General features: G+C 46.9%; 1 protein-coding gene across 1 annotated transcript; it reads right to left on the bottom strand.

Annotated features, from left to right (window-relative positions):
• Window positions 1–6,019: 6,019 nt before the first annotated feature.
• On the bottom strand, window positions 6,020–7,340 carry LOC124670243 (F-box/kelch-repeat protein At1g67480-like). Its single transcript, XM_047206742.1, has 2 exons — window positions 6,817–7,340; window positions 6,020–6,644 (listed from the first exon to the last, which is right to left on the bottom strand). Exons 1-2 carry the CDS (start codon window positions 7,338–7,340, stop codon window positions 6,020–6,022), a joined length of 1,149 nt encoding a protein of 382 aa, XP_047062698.1.
• Between the last annotated feature and the right edge of the window lie 8,661 nt (window positions 7,341–16,001).

Below are 16,001 nucleotides of genomic sequence, written 5' to 3'. Positions count from 1 at the left end.
TTATTCTGTTCGCCTATCTGAGAAGGAAGCAATCGAGCCGGCGGTAGCGAGGATTATCGGCGCCGCTCGGAGATGTGACCTTCCAAGCCGAGTACAATTCACTGGCGCACATGGTTCAGAAGTTGACAGCATATGAACAGCGCCATCCAGAATTGTACCAGGACAAGTACAAGCGCGTCGCCCTGATCGAGACAGACGAAGATGAAGATTCTGCAGGAGATCAGGAGGTCGCTGTAGCTGAGTGGACTCGGGGGGCAAAACCCGTGTCCTGCAAGTGGGTGAAGCAACCAGGGCCTGTGAAGGGGTTTGACTTCGATTTGAGCAAAACGAGCAAATTTTTGACTTGCTGCTGAAGGAGAAACAGCTGAAGTTACCCGAAGGCCACAAAATCCCCACGCCACAAGAGATGAACGGCAGGCCATACTGCAAATGGCATCACACGTTCACCCATACTACCAACGACTGCAAAGTCTTGCGCGGACAGATTCAGATGGCGATAGAACAAGGCCGATTACTCTTCGGTCAGTTTGCCATGAGGGTTGACACGCAGCCGTTTCCGGAGGTCAACATGGTCGATCTCAGTCAGTGCATAGGACGTGAGCCAGGTTTCTCATTTGATATCAATATGGCAGGGCTTGCAGATCGCCATGGTGAGGATAAGCCAGAGAGCAGTCGCTCTCGCGGCAAAGATAAAAAGGAGGCCGATCCGCGCGACCGGCCCCAGCATGATGACAGACGGTATTTGACTGAGGAAGAGGTGATAAGCGTGCGGTATCAACGACCACTTTCCGTGCACCTCCTTAACAAATATGAACAGCAGTACGACCGACGTCGACGCTACGACGTAGATGATGATAGATATCGTCGGTCTGATGCAGACAACAGGAAATACCGTCGATACGAAGGGTATGAGCGTCACGCCAGAGGGAGGTCAAGGGAGCAAGAGGACGTGGACAGGCATTGGAATTGTCCTTTCTTCAAACACTGCTGGGACTCAGGAATGAGCCGATTGCCTACAATCAAGAACTACCCAGAATGTAAGCAGAAGAGGAAGGGAACAAATGAAGTTTCAGTATTCAAGCGTCTAGGACCTCTCCCACCTCAGAACAAACGAGCTGAGTCATCCCAAGATGAAGTCTTTGAGGAGTCAGAAGAAGATAGATATCACCGACCAAGGTGGTGTCCTGATGGACTCAGCCACTCCCAAAAGCGCAGGGTGCAACGGCTACGAAACTTGGAAGAAGCCGAGGCGCAATACCTGTACACGTTGAGGAAAGCACGGCCCGATCTGGCCGTAAAAATTCAGCAAACACTGGAAACAGAAGCTCGCCCACCGAAGAAAGTGTGGCGACCCAAGCAGACGAAAGCCGATACAAGGACATCGGCTGATACAAACATGTTGTTCGTTCTCCCGTCAGAGTTTTGTGCTCCAAAAAACGAGGAAGTATCAGTGGCACAGTTTGATTGCGGGCCACGGCCAGTTATCTTTGAGAAGCCACGAGAAAGGAGCTATAGGCATCTGAAGGCCCTATACCCGAAGGGTTATATCAACGGGCAGCCTATCGGCAAGATGCTGGTTGACACGAGAGCAGCGAGTCAACATAATGCCGTACTCCATGTTACGACGTTTGGGACGTTCTGCGAAAGATGCGATCAAGACCAACATCACGCTAAGCGATTTCAACGGCCAACCGTCAGAGGCCAAGGGTGTTCTGAACGTGGACTTAACTGTCGGCCGAAAGACCATCCCCACGTCCTTTTTCATCGTTGACAGCAAGAGCACTTATGTTGTTCTGCTAGGAAGGGATTGGATCCATGCTGACTGTTGCATTCCTTTCACAATGCATCAGTGCATCATACAATGGGATGGAGATGAAGTGGAGGTTGTTCATGCAGATGATTTAGTCGATATCTCTTTGGCTGCCATGAACATCTGGGAAGCAAATGACCAAGAGCCGCTCTCTGGAATCAATCTGGACGACTGTGAGCGCATCGAAGCTACAAAAAACGGGGTGACGCTGGTCTTATCCACTGGCCTGACAGAGTAGCACGATCCAAGTCTATGGACGTACGTGGCGAGGCCGATCCCTGCGATCGGCCCCAAAAAATAAGAAGCACGGATTTCACCTCAGACATGCCACGTCGTCATAGCAGAAAACCAAGAAGTTGTAAACCCTCGTTAAACATTGCAATGGAAAAGGAGGCCGATTCTAGCAATCGGCCACAATTAGCCTCAACCTACCTTCTGCCTGGGTTCATCATTGATTTGGCAGGCAATGGAAAGCTGAGATATGGGTTTACGACGGTGATGGACTAGAAGAGATCGACATTGGTCCTGGGGATAAGCCATGGCCAACATTTATCAGCAAATAAGTTGGATCACCAACTGCGAGGGGAGCCGATTCTAGCAATCGGCTAAAATTATTCCCACCACCCGTGTACTGATGTGCTATTTAGCATGGTGCGTGGTGAGACAAGCTTGAATTGGCTGAAAAGCCGATATCTTCAATCACTTGAAGGATTCGGCTCGGGGGGCATACAAACAGAGAAGGTACAAAGCCATGAAGTATGTACCCAGGGGAAGCCGATTCATGAATCGATCGGCTAATAAAAAATCGAAAATACAAATTTTTTTAAGCACAGCCGATGCACGGCCATCGACTCGAGAGGTACAAGCATCAATGGAGCAGTTGCGGATGGAGAAGTTCTACTGGAAGAACGCCTCGATGGAGTGGTGTGGTGACTCAAATCCTCTCTTCAAGGACCTCCAACTCCTCTTGCAAGTCTTAAGGTTCAGCAGTGGTAGCATAAGCATGCAGAACAGATTGAGGGTGAGCCCAACAAAGGAAGCTTATCTCTGCTAGGGCCATGAGAATAGCCGATGACAAAGCGATCGGCTGTGGAGAGCATCAGAACTTCATCAGCACCCCCACTGAAGATGCATCAGTCTGCTAGAGATGATGGGCCGATCTGAGCAGCAAGACGCAAGATGGAGCTAGGAAGAGTTGGAGGGCCATTACATTTGAGGCTTCTTAGTCCAAGGGAGCTGCTGATCCTTCCAAGCCCTTCTAGTGCATTGGTTCTTTAGGCGTAAGCTTTCCTGCCACGTTCTGATGAAGAGCTGGAGAGACTCGGGGGGCAGCTTGCCCTGAAGGATTTTTGCTCCAAAGAGCCGATTTTGTTGGAATCGGCTGATTTTACACTACAACTTGGAAGCTAAGGGTGGCCTATTTGGCTGGTCCACTTTTATCCTCGCCTTGACTGAGGCTCGGGGGGCAGCTGCCCCTGAAGGTCCTTTGCTCTTGGGAGCCGATTTTGGTTGAAATCGGCTTACTCTGCACCACAATTTTTATTGAGAAGTGGTGAGTTCTTTCAGGAGGAAACCACCAGAATTGATGGGAGGAGTTTGAAGGGGGAGCCATTATCATTGATAGGCTCTGGACCAGTTTGTTGCTGCAAAGGAACAGGACATCGCAAGGAAAGTTGTGAGCAAACGGTACCTGTTATGCAGGTGTATCAGCTTCAACGTCGAGTTGTTTCAGCTATGGTCCTAGAAGCTTTCCTGGAGGCGTTAATTCAGGAGTTTTGCCGTCAGGTCAAACATCACGATCGGATGATTTGAAGTCCAAAGATCTAGGGGTCTCAAGGCTGTGTGCTGGACCTGTTCGATTGGAAGTTTGGATCTAAATTTCAAGGATTGCAAGTTACCATCTGAGGGGATTGACCTGTCTTGCAATTCATTGTAAAAAACTGATGCATTGTCATCGGCTCATTGAGCATCGACCAAGGTGACAATCGGCAAAATCAAGATAGGGGAGAATAGGCTAAATCAATATGGAAGGAATCGACAAAGTCAAATTGGGGGAATTTCTTCATTGATAATCAAATTTCTTACATGAAAGGAGCTGATTGCTCTCAAAAGGAATTACTAGGGGATACATTGCCCCATCTACTACTCCTAGCTCTATGCTAAAGATCCTATCTAGGGGCCGTTGCTGCCCGTCGTCGTCGCCGCTGTCGGCGCTGCTCCCGGCCGGCTCGTCGTCGCTGCTGTAGCGGCCGCCGGCAGGACCTTCATTGTCCTCGTCTTCCTCGTTAGCGTCGTCGTCGTCGCTGTCGAAGTCGCTGAGATTGCCTGGCCAGGGGCAGAAGCGCTTGGCCGGCGGCTCGTCGGAGGAGGTGTCGTCCTCCTCCTCTTCTTCATCCTTCACCTCCTCGGAGGAGGTGAAGTCGCCCCAGGAGAGGCGATCGTCCTCGCTCTCCTCCTCCGATTCCCCGGCGAGGAAGCGGAGGTCGCTCTCCCCGTCCGTCAAGGACTGGTCATCCTCGGACCAGACGGAGAAGTCGTGGCTCGACTCGTCCCCGTCGTCTATGGCGCGGCGGATGTTGGCCGCGTGGGCCTCCTGCGGATCCCACTCCGGCGTCGGTTCGCGGAAGGGGGAGGACTGGGTGGAAAGACCCGATGAGGAGGGAGAAGAAGAAGACATGGTGGCAGAGAGGGTTTTTGGCTGACGGCTGGTTTGGAGCAAGGGGATGAAGACGGGAACTGCGAGAAGTGGCTAAATAAAAGGGGATATAGCAGAGATTTAATGCTTAAGCAGTTTTCGAGGACGTGGTGCCAAAACTGTCAAATCGTGCAGAGAAGTTGAAGAAGGCAAGGCATCATGATGAAGAATACTGCGACGGTTCTGCTCTGCCACGACATGACCCCTCGAAGGAAAAACAGAGTGGTTTTGAAATTATCATTACCAAAACCAGGGGGCATGTGTTATCACCGGATTTTGGCCAAATCAGGAGATGGGCCGTAAGTGAAGATGGGCTTGAAGAATATGCACGTGGAGTATCTTTGAAGCGGCCTTGCGCGAAGAGTTTGGGCTTAATTGCCCGTGTATCTGTAATATAGTAGATCGCATGATAGTTTAGATTAAAAGATAGAGTTTAACCCGTGCACGGTTAGGTGCACGTCCAAATTAGAAAGTCCCTTGGACTATAAATATGTATCTAGGGTTATCGGAAAAGGAGGACAATCACGTTCACAACAAACACAAATCAGGCGCATCGCCACCCCTTCTTTCGAGGGTTTCTCCCGGGTAAGCATCATGCTGCCTAGATCGCATCTTGCGATCTAGGAAGCACAACGTTTATTCGTTTACCTTGTGTTGCTCGTGCTGAAGCGTTGTTGATGGCGAGTAGCACTGTTTATCGTAGATGTTTTGGGGCTTGCATAGATGCTTTTCTTGCGTATATCTGCTTAGCTATGCCGTCCCTCAATATCTAGCTGCCCTTACACCTATCCAGGTGTAAGGGCAGCATCTTGCTTGTTCGTTACTTAGTAGATCCGATCTGTTATGGTTGCTCCTTGTTCTTCAAGGATTAGTTTAATATCCGTATGGTTAGGCCTTGCAAACGGGTTGAACGATCCGGTAGTGCGTTAGGTATGGTTTGTTAGTCCTAAGAGGGATGTTCCGGGAATTAACTTAATGTTGGTTTTTAGGCCTCTTTTAGGGTTAGTTTTCCATTATCTTTCGTGTCTATTAGGCTCAACTACGCGTAGGATGTTCAGATCATACGGTGAAAATCCTAAACTGTCGTAGATTGGTTTAGCTTTGTTATGATCAAGCAGGATCCCCATGTCGTTGAAAATCCAACATGAACCATGGGGCGATCGGCTCTTTGAGCCGATCCGCAGGGCAACCTGAGAGCCGATAGGGCTCGTATTTAATGTTTACGTGTCTGCCATGCAGGGAACTAATCGAAGCAATCCAACACCTTCCTGGCCAGGTATAGGTCAGGTGGCACGCCCTTGCAGCCGCCAGGTCGTGTGCCGGAGCATTTGCGGGACGACGTCGAGGGACCAGGGCCCGCTGCCGCCTTGGAAGCCTCCCGGCTCTTCGTGTTGCTTAACCACTGCTCGCCGGTGGGTTTTGGCAGGCAACATATAGATACACGCGTATTTAAAAAACTTAAGTCACTTGTTTTTGGACAGAGGAAGTACAAGGTAGACGACCCCAAGGCACCATCAAATTTCAATGGTCACACTGCACAAGCACAACCCCGACGGCTTCAGCTCTGATGTCTCCCATTCAGAACCTGGCGCCGCAGCTGGATCGTACGTCATAGACTGACGCTCATCTTCCTCCCGCGAGAACAACAACAGCTTTCCACCACTTGCCCCCAGGCAAAAACGGCTGCTTGAACTACCCGTTAGTGGCACTGAAATCTTCATCCAAGAACTGTCTGAAGGGCTGAACACCGAGAGCGAGCGCTGGTCCCTCCACTCAATGCAGAACAAGCTCTTGCCAAGAACTGCATGAGAGGTGACCATTACACATCCTCTCTTGATCTCCTCCCAACTTCGGCGCCTGGGATCGTACACGTCGATGGAACGGGAGTTGCCAATTGTGAAGCTTGAGCGGCCACCCATTATGTACAACTTGTTGTTCAATCCGAAGGCGAAGCATCCTGACCTCGGCCTGCGAAGGTTTTCGATTAGTGTCCATCTATTCTGTTGGGGATCATATGCCTCGACGCTGGACAAACTGTTGCAGCCAGAGCCGAATCCACCGGCAACATATATTATGCCGTTGACCTCTGCGCAGGCGAAGTCACGACGTGCAAAATTCAACTTGGCAAGTGCACCCCACCTATGCAGAAGCAGGATGAGTTAGTTACATGTTTCAAATGCCTTTGGAGAACTTATTCTTCATAATTACCCCCAATAATGTACTTACTACCCAGAATAATATTATAATTGTATAAGAGAAGTATAATTCTATGATGCTTGCTTTTTTTTTTTATCACAGATTCAAAATATACCTGTTGAGCCGGGCATCATACTGGTAAACCTCATCAGAAACATAGTCCTTCCCATAGACAGCAGCATAGCCAGCTACGACATACAGATTCCCGTGGAGAACCACCACACCAAACCCTGCCTTAGCCAGCCCAGGCATAGGAGGAATTGCCCTGTTCTTTTGCTCCCCCAAGACCTCCCATCGAGGCCCCTTTTCACCAGCTTCAGCAGCAAGGACATAAACCAACTCCTCAATCTTCCTAACCTCCTTCCTGACAGCACTAAACTCTCTGCTGCCGATGAATGACATCCACCTCCTGGAAACTGCACCCATGGCAGGGAAGTAGCTCCGATGGACAAGCGCGATGCATATCTTCGCCATGTCTTCTGGCAAACCGGGTATTAGAACGTTATGTGGATTGGTTTCTTTTTCGGCCATCGGAACTAGAGAAACTCTTTGCCTGGCTGGAAATTTCAGTGGCATTGTAGCACGGTGGCATGTTTGTGCTTGAACATGTGGTTCCCTTGCTGCGACAAGGGCGGGCATTTGAAAACACCTTAAGAACCTTGTTGATGCGAAATGACTTGACTAGCTTCTGTGCCTATTTGCCTTGCTGGTTTTCTATGTATGATGAGCCTTCAAAGATAATATTTTAGGAAGATATGAATACCAATACAAACTGAAAATTGGAGGCAATGGTTTGAATGGTGCTCAAATGAGCAGCGCGTGGATACACGTGCTCAGACTTAGACAGGAGACGGAGCTCAGCGAAAATTGTAAATTTTCTTCTAATTTGCATCTAGTAGATGCTATGTGTTAAGTTCAACTACGTCATCATCCTTAAACCACCCCTAAAATAACTGTTTGGATTTTATTTTGTAGAGCAATGTAGAAAGAGCTCCCAAAGCATAGTAATTGAGTAACCCAAGATCAAGAAGTGATATGGACTTATTTTACATTTATGGTTGATAAGACAAGTTTCCTTACCGAGTGCCCTCCACCCCAAAACAATTTATTTGTTAGCGAAAAGATAGTATATACTCCGTATATTGCTTGTAAAATATGCAAAAATTATTCGATGTAAACCACATAGAAGTGTCAAAAATCCCTAAGAAATACAAGTATGGAGGAGGTGATTTTATACTGTATTGAGGAGGTGATGCTATCAAGACGTGGATTTCAAGATCAAATAACGCAGTCATAGTTGCAAAGAAATGTTGGTCAAGAAGTAAAAAGATCCATTTCCTGTTGATATTTTTCCGTTGATTATGTTTTTCAGATTTGTATAACATGTTACCACAACTGAGTATAAATTAGTGCAGGAGTTCACGTTGACAAGATCTTTACTTTTCAGCAAATTTAGCTCAATAGACGTGACAATTCTGGCAGCCAGTTCCTTGTCAAACAACGTCTGAATGAAATGACGGGAGAAAAGCAAGCTGGAGTAAGAATACATTCGCCAACAGAGCGGGCAAGAAATGTTTCAGAATCGACCTTTTGATGCCCACGTAAACGCAAGAACAAGGGTGAAGATAGTTGTATACTGAGTAAGGATAAATATATGATGTTTACCTGGACTAGGATGTTTTGCCTCGACGTTAACTCCAAGCTTTGTGTACTGGAGGCAGATAAAAATGGCGTAAGTCTCTCCACGGGAAAACAGAGGAGAAGAGGGGATTGATGAACACCGAGCAGAGTTCAAGTTCAACATATTCTTACGGCTCGATGCATTGCTTCTCCTATATATAGAGAGAGACAGTTGATGTTCAAAATATTAAAGTAAAGTTATCTTTTCGTTGGTCTCTCTCGTATGCCAGGGCATCTCTCTCCCTCAGATAAAAAGATTAGTTGTATCACCAGTACACAAATCCTGAACTATGACTGCCTATCACAGATATGGTTCAGCCCACTCATCTGGATTATGCAATATGGTTATTAGTTCACGTACATGTGTACAGCTCTCAATACCAGCCGACTAGCTTTAAGCCCTCAACCAAGAGTAGAGCGTTGTTTATGTTCCAACGGTGAAGGTAACTACAGCGAAATCCTGAGTTTGGGGGCACATTTTGTCCAAATAAACCAGCCATGGCCCATATATATGGAGGAGATTGCATATTCAACTTTTTTTTTACTGATGGAAAGTGAACTATTGGATCGAAAGATGCCATAATATTCCAGTTCTGGCTTGGTAACCTAGAGCTTGCAACTCTTAAAGATTTACTTGTTCCAGGTGATCAGAGGCTGACTAAAATTTACCAAAGAGGATCAAGATTTAGATTTATCTTAAAGTTTCCGTGGACTGCACTGAAAAATCTATACAACTGCCTTGCCGAGATAATTGTGAGCTAAATAAAACACAAAGATAATGGCAATGGATCAGTTCGATCCTCCAGATATGAACCGATGTATCTAAAGAAACTCATGGAGAAAGTAGTATATACTCTTGATAGGAGAGCCCTACACGCCACGAAAAGGCAAAATGACATAAGTCAGCTCCTTTTTGCTGATAGTTATTCCATAGAAGAAGATGTCCTTATACAGCCTCGCGGCGGGTGAAAAGCCGGACTGTGCAGAGTCAGCTATGCATGTGCTGATCAGCGTGATCCGCGCACTTTTATTATCAGGAATTGAAGGTTTGTCGGTCAAATCAAAGCTCCCTACGTAAGATAATCGCCACGGCAGCACGGCGTCCTCTTATCTGAATGGAAGAGTTGGCATATCGGCTTGTACGGCGCGTGTACTTCCCAAACGTAGGTTGATGAACGATAGCTACATAAACAATTGTAAACTGAAGTAGTGCATTTTAGATGTTTGACATGTTGTGATTTTTTTTATCTCATTTGATAAATTATTCTTGTTGATAATTTGACTTTTGATTTGTTGAATAAGCTTGTTGTTTGTAGTCGTATGTCTTATCACACGGAGTAATGACCTATTAACTACTGATGATGGACTCCTCCCTTACTAGCTAATCCTTTTTAATATAAACAGTAGGAACAAATCATGAACAGATGAGAACCAACATTAGGTTGAGTGGTTATACCCCAGCTCACCAGAGTTCAAATTCCATGTTTGACATCTGTGTGTCTCGTAAAGGCAGAATATTCATTTAGTGGGAGGCGATTTTCCCGTCAAAAACGAGGCGCTTATGGTGACTTCATCAATTTCAAGATCTAGTCCGCCGGCTCAGTCTTTCGGGGGTGCTCATAGGGGTAGTGTGTGCGTTCATAGGGGTGAGTTTATACGCGTGTATGTGAGCGTCTGCGTTTGTACTGTGTTTCTCAAAAAAAAATCATGAACAGATGTTGCGTATAAGCTCAAGCAAGGTCTGCTTTTTCGACAAAGAGCATATATTAATATCGGAGATATCAATTACACCCAGCCTCTGCAACAACGTATTGCCCTAGCGGCATTACAGATGCACACAACCAAAAAAAGGAAATAAGAATTACAGAAAAAGAATATTCCCGCTACGGTGGTTTAATCCTTCAAATAGTAGCACTAACACCACCAAGACAGCACCATATGTCCAACTTCTTCAAAAGCGGCGTCTCCAAGAAGGGAATAGTGCACAAGCGTTATCGTCGCCCGATCAAAGATCTGAGTTTTCACCCTGAAGAAGGTACTCGCTCTCAAAACAATGCCTTTAACAAGGCCATTGATAGGCACAACCAATTAAGACCATACCTTGGATTTTCACCCTGAAAGGTAAGACTTTGGTCTTCTCCTGTGCAGTCGCCCCCACTTGCATGCCGCTGCTCCAAGTCATGAAACACGAAGCCAACTCCTACTCGCCCCAAAGATTGGAACCTCCATTGCTGGTCCTCAGATCTCGGCCTTCATGATATTCTCTACCAACACCATGGAATGAGAACATGCCCCATGATATTAACAGCCAGCAGAGGTTCGAAGCACTCCCTCTGAAACCAAACGGCCAGAGTAAAACATGGGTGCGCATGACCGAATCCCACCCGATCCGGCGTGAATCGCCCATGGAAGATCGTCGGCGGAGCCTTCCGGAACCCGTCACTCTAGCCAGATCAATGGGGACACACGTCCGGCAGATCATCATCTTGACGCAAGTTGGAATCCTCCGCCTTTATTCAGGTCGCGCCCCCACGACGTCGACCATCCCAGGTCGGCCAAGGCTGTCGCCGGAGACACCAAGCGCAGACCGCGTAGTCCGGAGACATCTCACAAGCCTGGACCCCGCCGAAGCCGAGAGCCAGCCCTCCACCACCGACCGCCGAGAGGCGAGGAGAAGAAGACCTACGGTTCCCCCTGCAGCCTGCCCCCACCCCTCCCTCCGCCGCAGGCAGGGCACACCACCGCCTCGTCGTCCGTCATGCCGCCGCCGAGCCGAGGCCAGGAGCCGCCACCGAGGTCCACTGACGATAAGGCCGCACCCTGGCCCGGGGAGGGCAACCCACGCTCGGGCCCCGCGTGCGGAGGGCGAGGAAATCCCCCTCCGCCGGCCAGCCTTTGCCTGACCGCGCCCCTGGCGGCGGCGAGGGAGGGGAGAGGGAGAGGGAGGCGGCGGCGGCTGCGGTAGGGTTCCCCGGCCGCCATGCGGGCGGCACGAGAGGGTTACGAGCGCTGGGTGTCATTTACTCGAACTGATAGGTAGTGTAGAACAGAAACTCAAATCTACGCCCACTAGCACGGTATATGTCTCTATTTATGACACATATAGGTCATGCGTAAACAAATTCACAACCTATTAATGCTTTTGCCTGACTTTAGTCCTATAAATGCCCCTATAACATTAACTTTTGTGTTCATAGACATTACCAGTCTATGTCTGTAACATTTCATGGGGGGCAAAGGAAGAGTTGTCACAAAGATAGGAGGCAACGTTGAACTTTAGGGATAGGAGGCATCTGGAACAAAATGATTAGGTTTCAAACAAAACCTTGTCAGGCGTTAGTGGATTGGGCTAGTTCGCAGGAGAACTGAAGCTTAATGCCCATACGCACAAGCACGATAGCTTGCTGAATCCCCTTGCCATCGTGGTTGCAGTCAAGGACGTCAGAACGATTATGTTTTGCATAGAGTTCAAGACCTCTCTGTATCATCTCTAGAGCGCGAACGCTTTGGTGGCTCTGACAGCGGCACCGGGGTTAAGCATCAAGCTGCGGCAAAGTTTGTGGACTTTTTGAGGTAGCATGTACTTTAAGTACCAAACCATCGTTTTGTTTCTAGTAGAGGCTCGCTTCATTAGAGTGTCTATGTCCTAAGTTAAATGAGGCAGTATAGCTCCTCATTCTGTACTTTCTTCCTCATAGCTCCTCATTCTACTTCTAAATGCCGCTAGGCAACCCGCCCATCCAAGGCATCCCAGGGGGCAAACGATGGCTGATCGTTGGATTCACCAGCACAGTAAACTTCCCGATCCCGCTCTTCACCTCAGCCGTCGGATGTGGTAACCTTTTTTTCACCGGCCGCTGCTTGTTCTGGGTGCATGACGGCTGGGCTGTTAAATCTACTGATCAGTGTCCTGCTTTTTGGTATGTTTGACACATATGGTTACCATACCAATGAAGGTTAACATCTAAACTCATTATGTTGGCAGCCTGAATTTTATACGCATGGAGTGCTTGAAGATCTGCTTAATGACATAGGTGTTTGATCTGGAAGCGCATGATTAGCAAATTTCTACAAGCACCGACCGTTTTATGCAATGTTGTTGCATGTAGGAAAATGCTATTGGACCTTGCCTAAGTATCTGTAGAATGTACATATGAATTCCACAACTTAAATTTTATTATATACTTATAACAATATTATGATGGTTACAATATTATCTCGCTTTCGCCTTTGCGCCGGGGCGCACCGGGTCATCTAGTTCCATAGAACTGCCGCCCAGTTCGAATGCCCTAACTCATTCGATATAACGTCTACCTTTTTGTCCTGCCTCTTTTGCTTAATTTGTGAGCTGGCGTTGTTCAGCTCTGTACACGTAGATGCAGACTATGGTGTTTGTAAATCTGCAAAGCTCTGGATGACCGTTAGGAATTATGATACCTTTTCATTCATCTTATATAATTTGCATCTTCGAGAAGAGATAATATATATTACGCAAAATGTAAGAGGTTTAGTGAAATCATCCGCCACCTGATTACCTATTGGAAGAAAAAGAGTCACCAATAATTTTTGTGCAACTCACTCTCGCACAAAATAATAGTCAACCTCAATGTGTTTTCTCCTTGCATGAACACGTGGCACAAATATTATCATAGCAAAGAAACATTGTCGACCAAGGTTCAACACCAATTCATCAAGGAAAGTTTATATCCGAATAATTTTTAGTTGTAGGAAGATAAAATGTCTTATCAGTCGCACATGAAACGGAAGTAGAAGGGATAGCTGAAGATGAAGAAGAGTAACAGCTCAACACCCTCTTGCGATCGGTGATCCTTGTATAGAGCCAGTTATTCTTCAAAATAGTAAATGTATCTTCTATTGTCTTATTGGTACTGTTCAAAAGATCGTCCAATTAAACGATTAATCGGCTTATTAATCGCTATTTAATGGTCATCGATTAGGCGAATAAACTCATTTATCACCCGATTAACTCATTATCGCCCGATTAATCGGCTGATTTGCCTATTAATCATTAATCACCAGCCGACCGAGTTGACCCCGATAAGCGATTTCCTCAACATTGCTTATTGGTCTCTCTCTCCCCCTAAACATGGAATGCGGAACTAACTATTCACAATTGTGTTTTCCTCCCTCGCGTCTCCTAGCGGGCGAGTTGTGGGGAAAATCCTAGTTGACGCCACTAGGACTCCCTTGCCAAGCTCCTCCTTGATGTCGTTCCGTTGACTTCAGTGCATGGGAAAGTTGTGATGGCCGCGGGGGCACCTCGGGCTCGGTTTGCGGCATTGTCAATGTGAGGCACACAGTGGCGGCCTTGACAACGGTGACGGCCTGCGGTGGTGGCTTCCTCGCGGTGTGGGCGGAGGCGCTGGACCTTGGCCTAAACAGGATCTGCATGGATCTGACCCCCCCCCCCCGGGTGCTGGTGGCTCGACTCGATCTACTGAGATGCGCCGCCACCAGCCCGATCTTACCCCTTCACTTCTACCGGCAGCCAGAAAGGGAAGGTTTGACCCCTGGAGAAAGCTAAGCCGAATTTTGTCATGGGAGGCCTCTTTTGCATCGTTAACTTTGGCAATGGCATCCTCATTGCAGCTCTCATCTCCCTGCTCAGGCCGCTTCAAGGGAAACCCTAGATCTAGGTCTCCGAGGTCGGAAGATGGCGGCACTCGATGCCGTTTTCTCTCTTGGGGGGATTGTTTTGGAGCATGTGTTGGAGGGGGCAGGAGGTAGAACAGCTTGGCACAGCAAGGTCTTGGTGGCAAGCATGTGATCATAGATGTGGGTGGTGGCGCTATCTAGCACCATGACTTGTCAACACCCGGATTTTTAATTCCAGATGCCTATTATGCCATACATCGCAATCTCGGGAAGATTGTTTTTGCGAGACATAATAGTCGATATCACAGAACATTATTTATTACAAACCATAATCGTCTTACAACAAGGGATCACATGATCCAAGTCTTACAACAACAGTTGATCAATGATCAACTACAAAACACATAGCGGAAGAAACGTAGTAGCGGTCCATCTGTTCCACAGGCAACGCTTGACGTCGGGAGGTAGTCCTAGTAATCATAGACGTTCTGCTGTCCATCCTCCTGGTACTGGTGCTCCTCTTTATAGTTTGGCCATTTGAATAGCTAGGGACAAAGCCATGAGTACTTTTGAAGTACTCGCAAACTACCACTAATAGAAGTACTAATAGCTCTACTCATGGTTCTGAACTTCTAGGTTTATTTGCACAAAACTAGTTTTATTTCACAAATACTTAATAGTCAAAGGCTCTTTAGTTATCTAAATTTACTTAAGTGGAAACATTAGTGTCATTTGCACAACTCTGTTGTGTGATCAAGTCAAATTCACCTTTCAAGTCACCAGTCATTTTTTTAGAAAACATCTGACAACGGAACAGTATGGCCATCCAACCGTCAATGACCGCGGACACGGCTATTCGAATAGTTTAACACTCTGCAGAGGTTGTACACTTGTGCCACAACTTTTGATTACATCCATCAGGGATAGCCCTAAATAATCATACTCAGTATGCGGATCATCAACCATTAACCTTTCACTTACATACCCTAGTATAGGCACCTCCCCTATGAGCTTGGCCTCCCAGCGATGGCATTCTGCCATCCGCTTGGGTAGGACATTCACCTCTATTTCACGTCATTTCACTTTTCACGGAGGCAGCCTCGGCATAACCCCTATGACGCTTGTTCAGAGGGAACCCATACTAAAATACATAAATTTCCAGTTAAGCCCTACCCATTATCAGGTATTGTGGGGGTACTCTAAAGTTGGAATGGTATCGCATCCGAACCCAACCATCAGTTTTTGTCAAATTGACCTTGTCATTCACAATTCATATTCACCTTCAAAATTTTCAATAGAATGACTCATCATTCTAAGGTTTTCAAAGTCATTTTATTCACATGTTCCCATCTAGAGTAATCAATTTTAGTTTTAGCACTAGCAACTGGTCATGAGGGGTGCTAACTAAGTTTTAGCTCTCTAGGCAAAGTTTGATGCTCTTGTAATACTCTATCTCTAGACCAAAGTTAACTATAAAAATAAGCCTTGATAAACCAAGTAAAAATTTGCAAGATAAAAACTTGGGTTTGGACAATCCTTAAACACAATAGTATTGCAAGGGTATCTTGCAAAGTTTGTATTAGTAGAGCTTGCTGATACGCGCGAAGCACACGTCCGTTGGGAACCCCAAGTGGAAGGTATGATGCGTATAGAAGCAAGTTTCCCTCAGTATGAAACCAAGGTTATCGAACCAGTAGGAGCCAAGAAGCACGTGAAGGTTATTGGTGGAGGAGTGTAGTGCGGCGCAACACCAGTGAAACCGGCGCCAACGTGGAACCTGCACAACACAATCAAAGTACTTTGTCCCAACGTAACAGTGATGTTGTCAATCTCACCGGCTTGCTGAAAACAAAGGATTAAACGTATCGAGTGGAAGATGGTGTTTGTTTGCAAAGAACAGTAAAAACAGAGATTGCAGTAGAATGTATTCAGATGTAAAAGAATGGACCGGGGTCCACAGTTCACTAGAGGTGTCTCTCCAATAAGATAACTAACATGTTGGGT

This window comes from Lolium rigidum, chromosome 7 (genome assembly GCF_022539505.1).
Source record: "Lolium rigidum isolate FL_2022 chromosome 7, APGP_CSIRO_Lrig_0.1, whole genome shotgun sequence".
Classification (NCBI taxonomy): domain Eukaryota; kingdom Viridiplantae; phylum Streptophyta; class Magnoliopsida; order Poales; family Poaceae; genus Lolium; species Lolium rigidum.
Note: the sequence above shows the minus strand (reverse complement) of the source record. Positions and strands in the feature narration are given on the sequence as shown.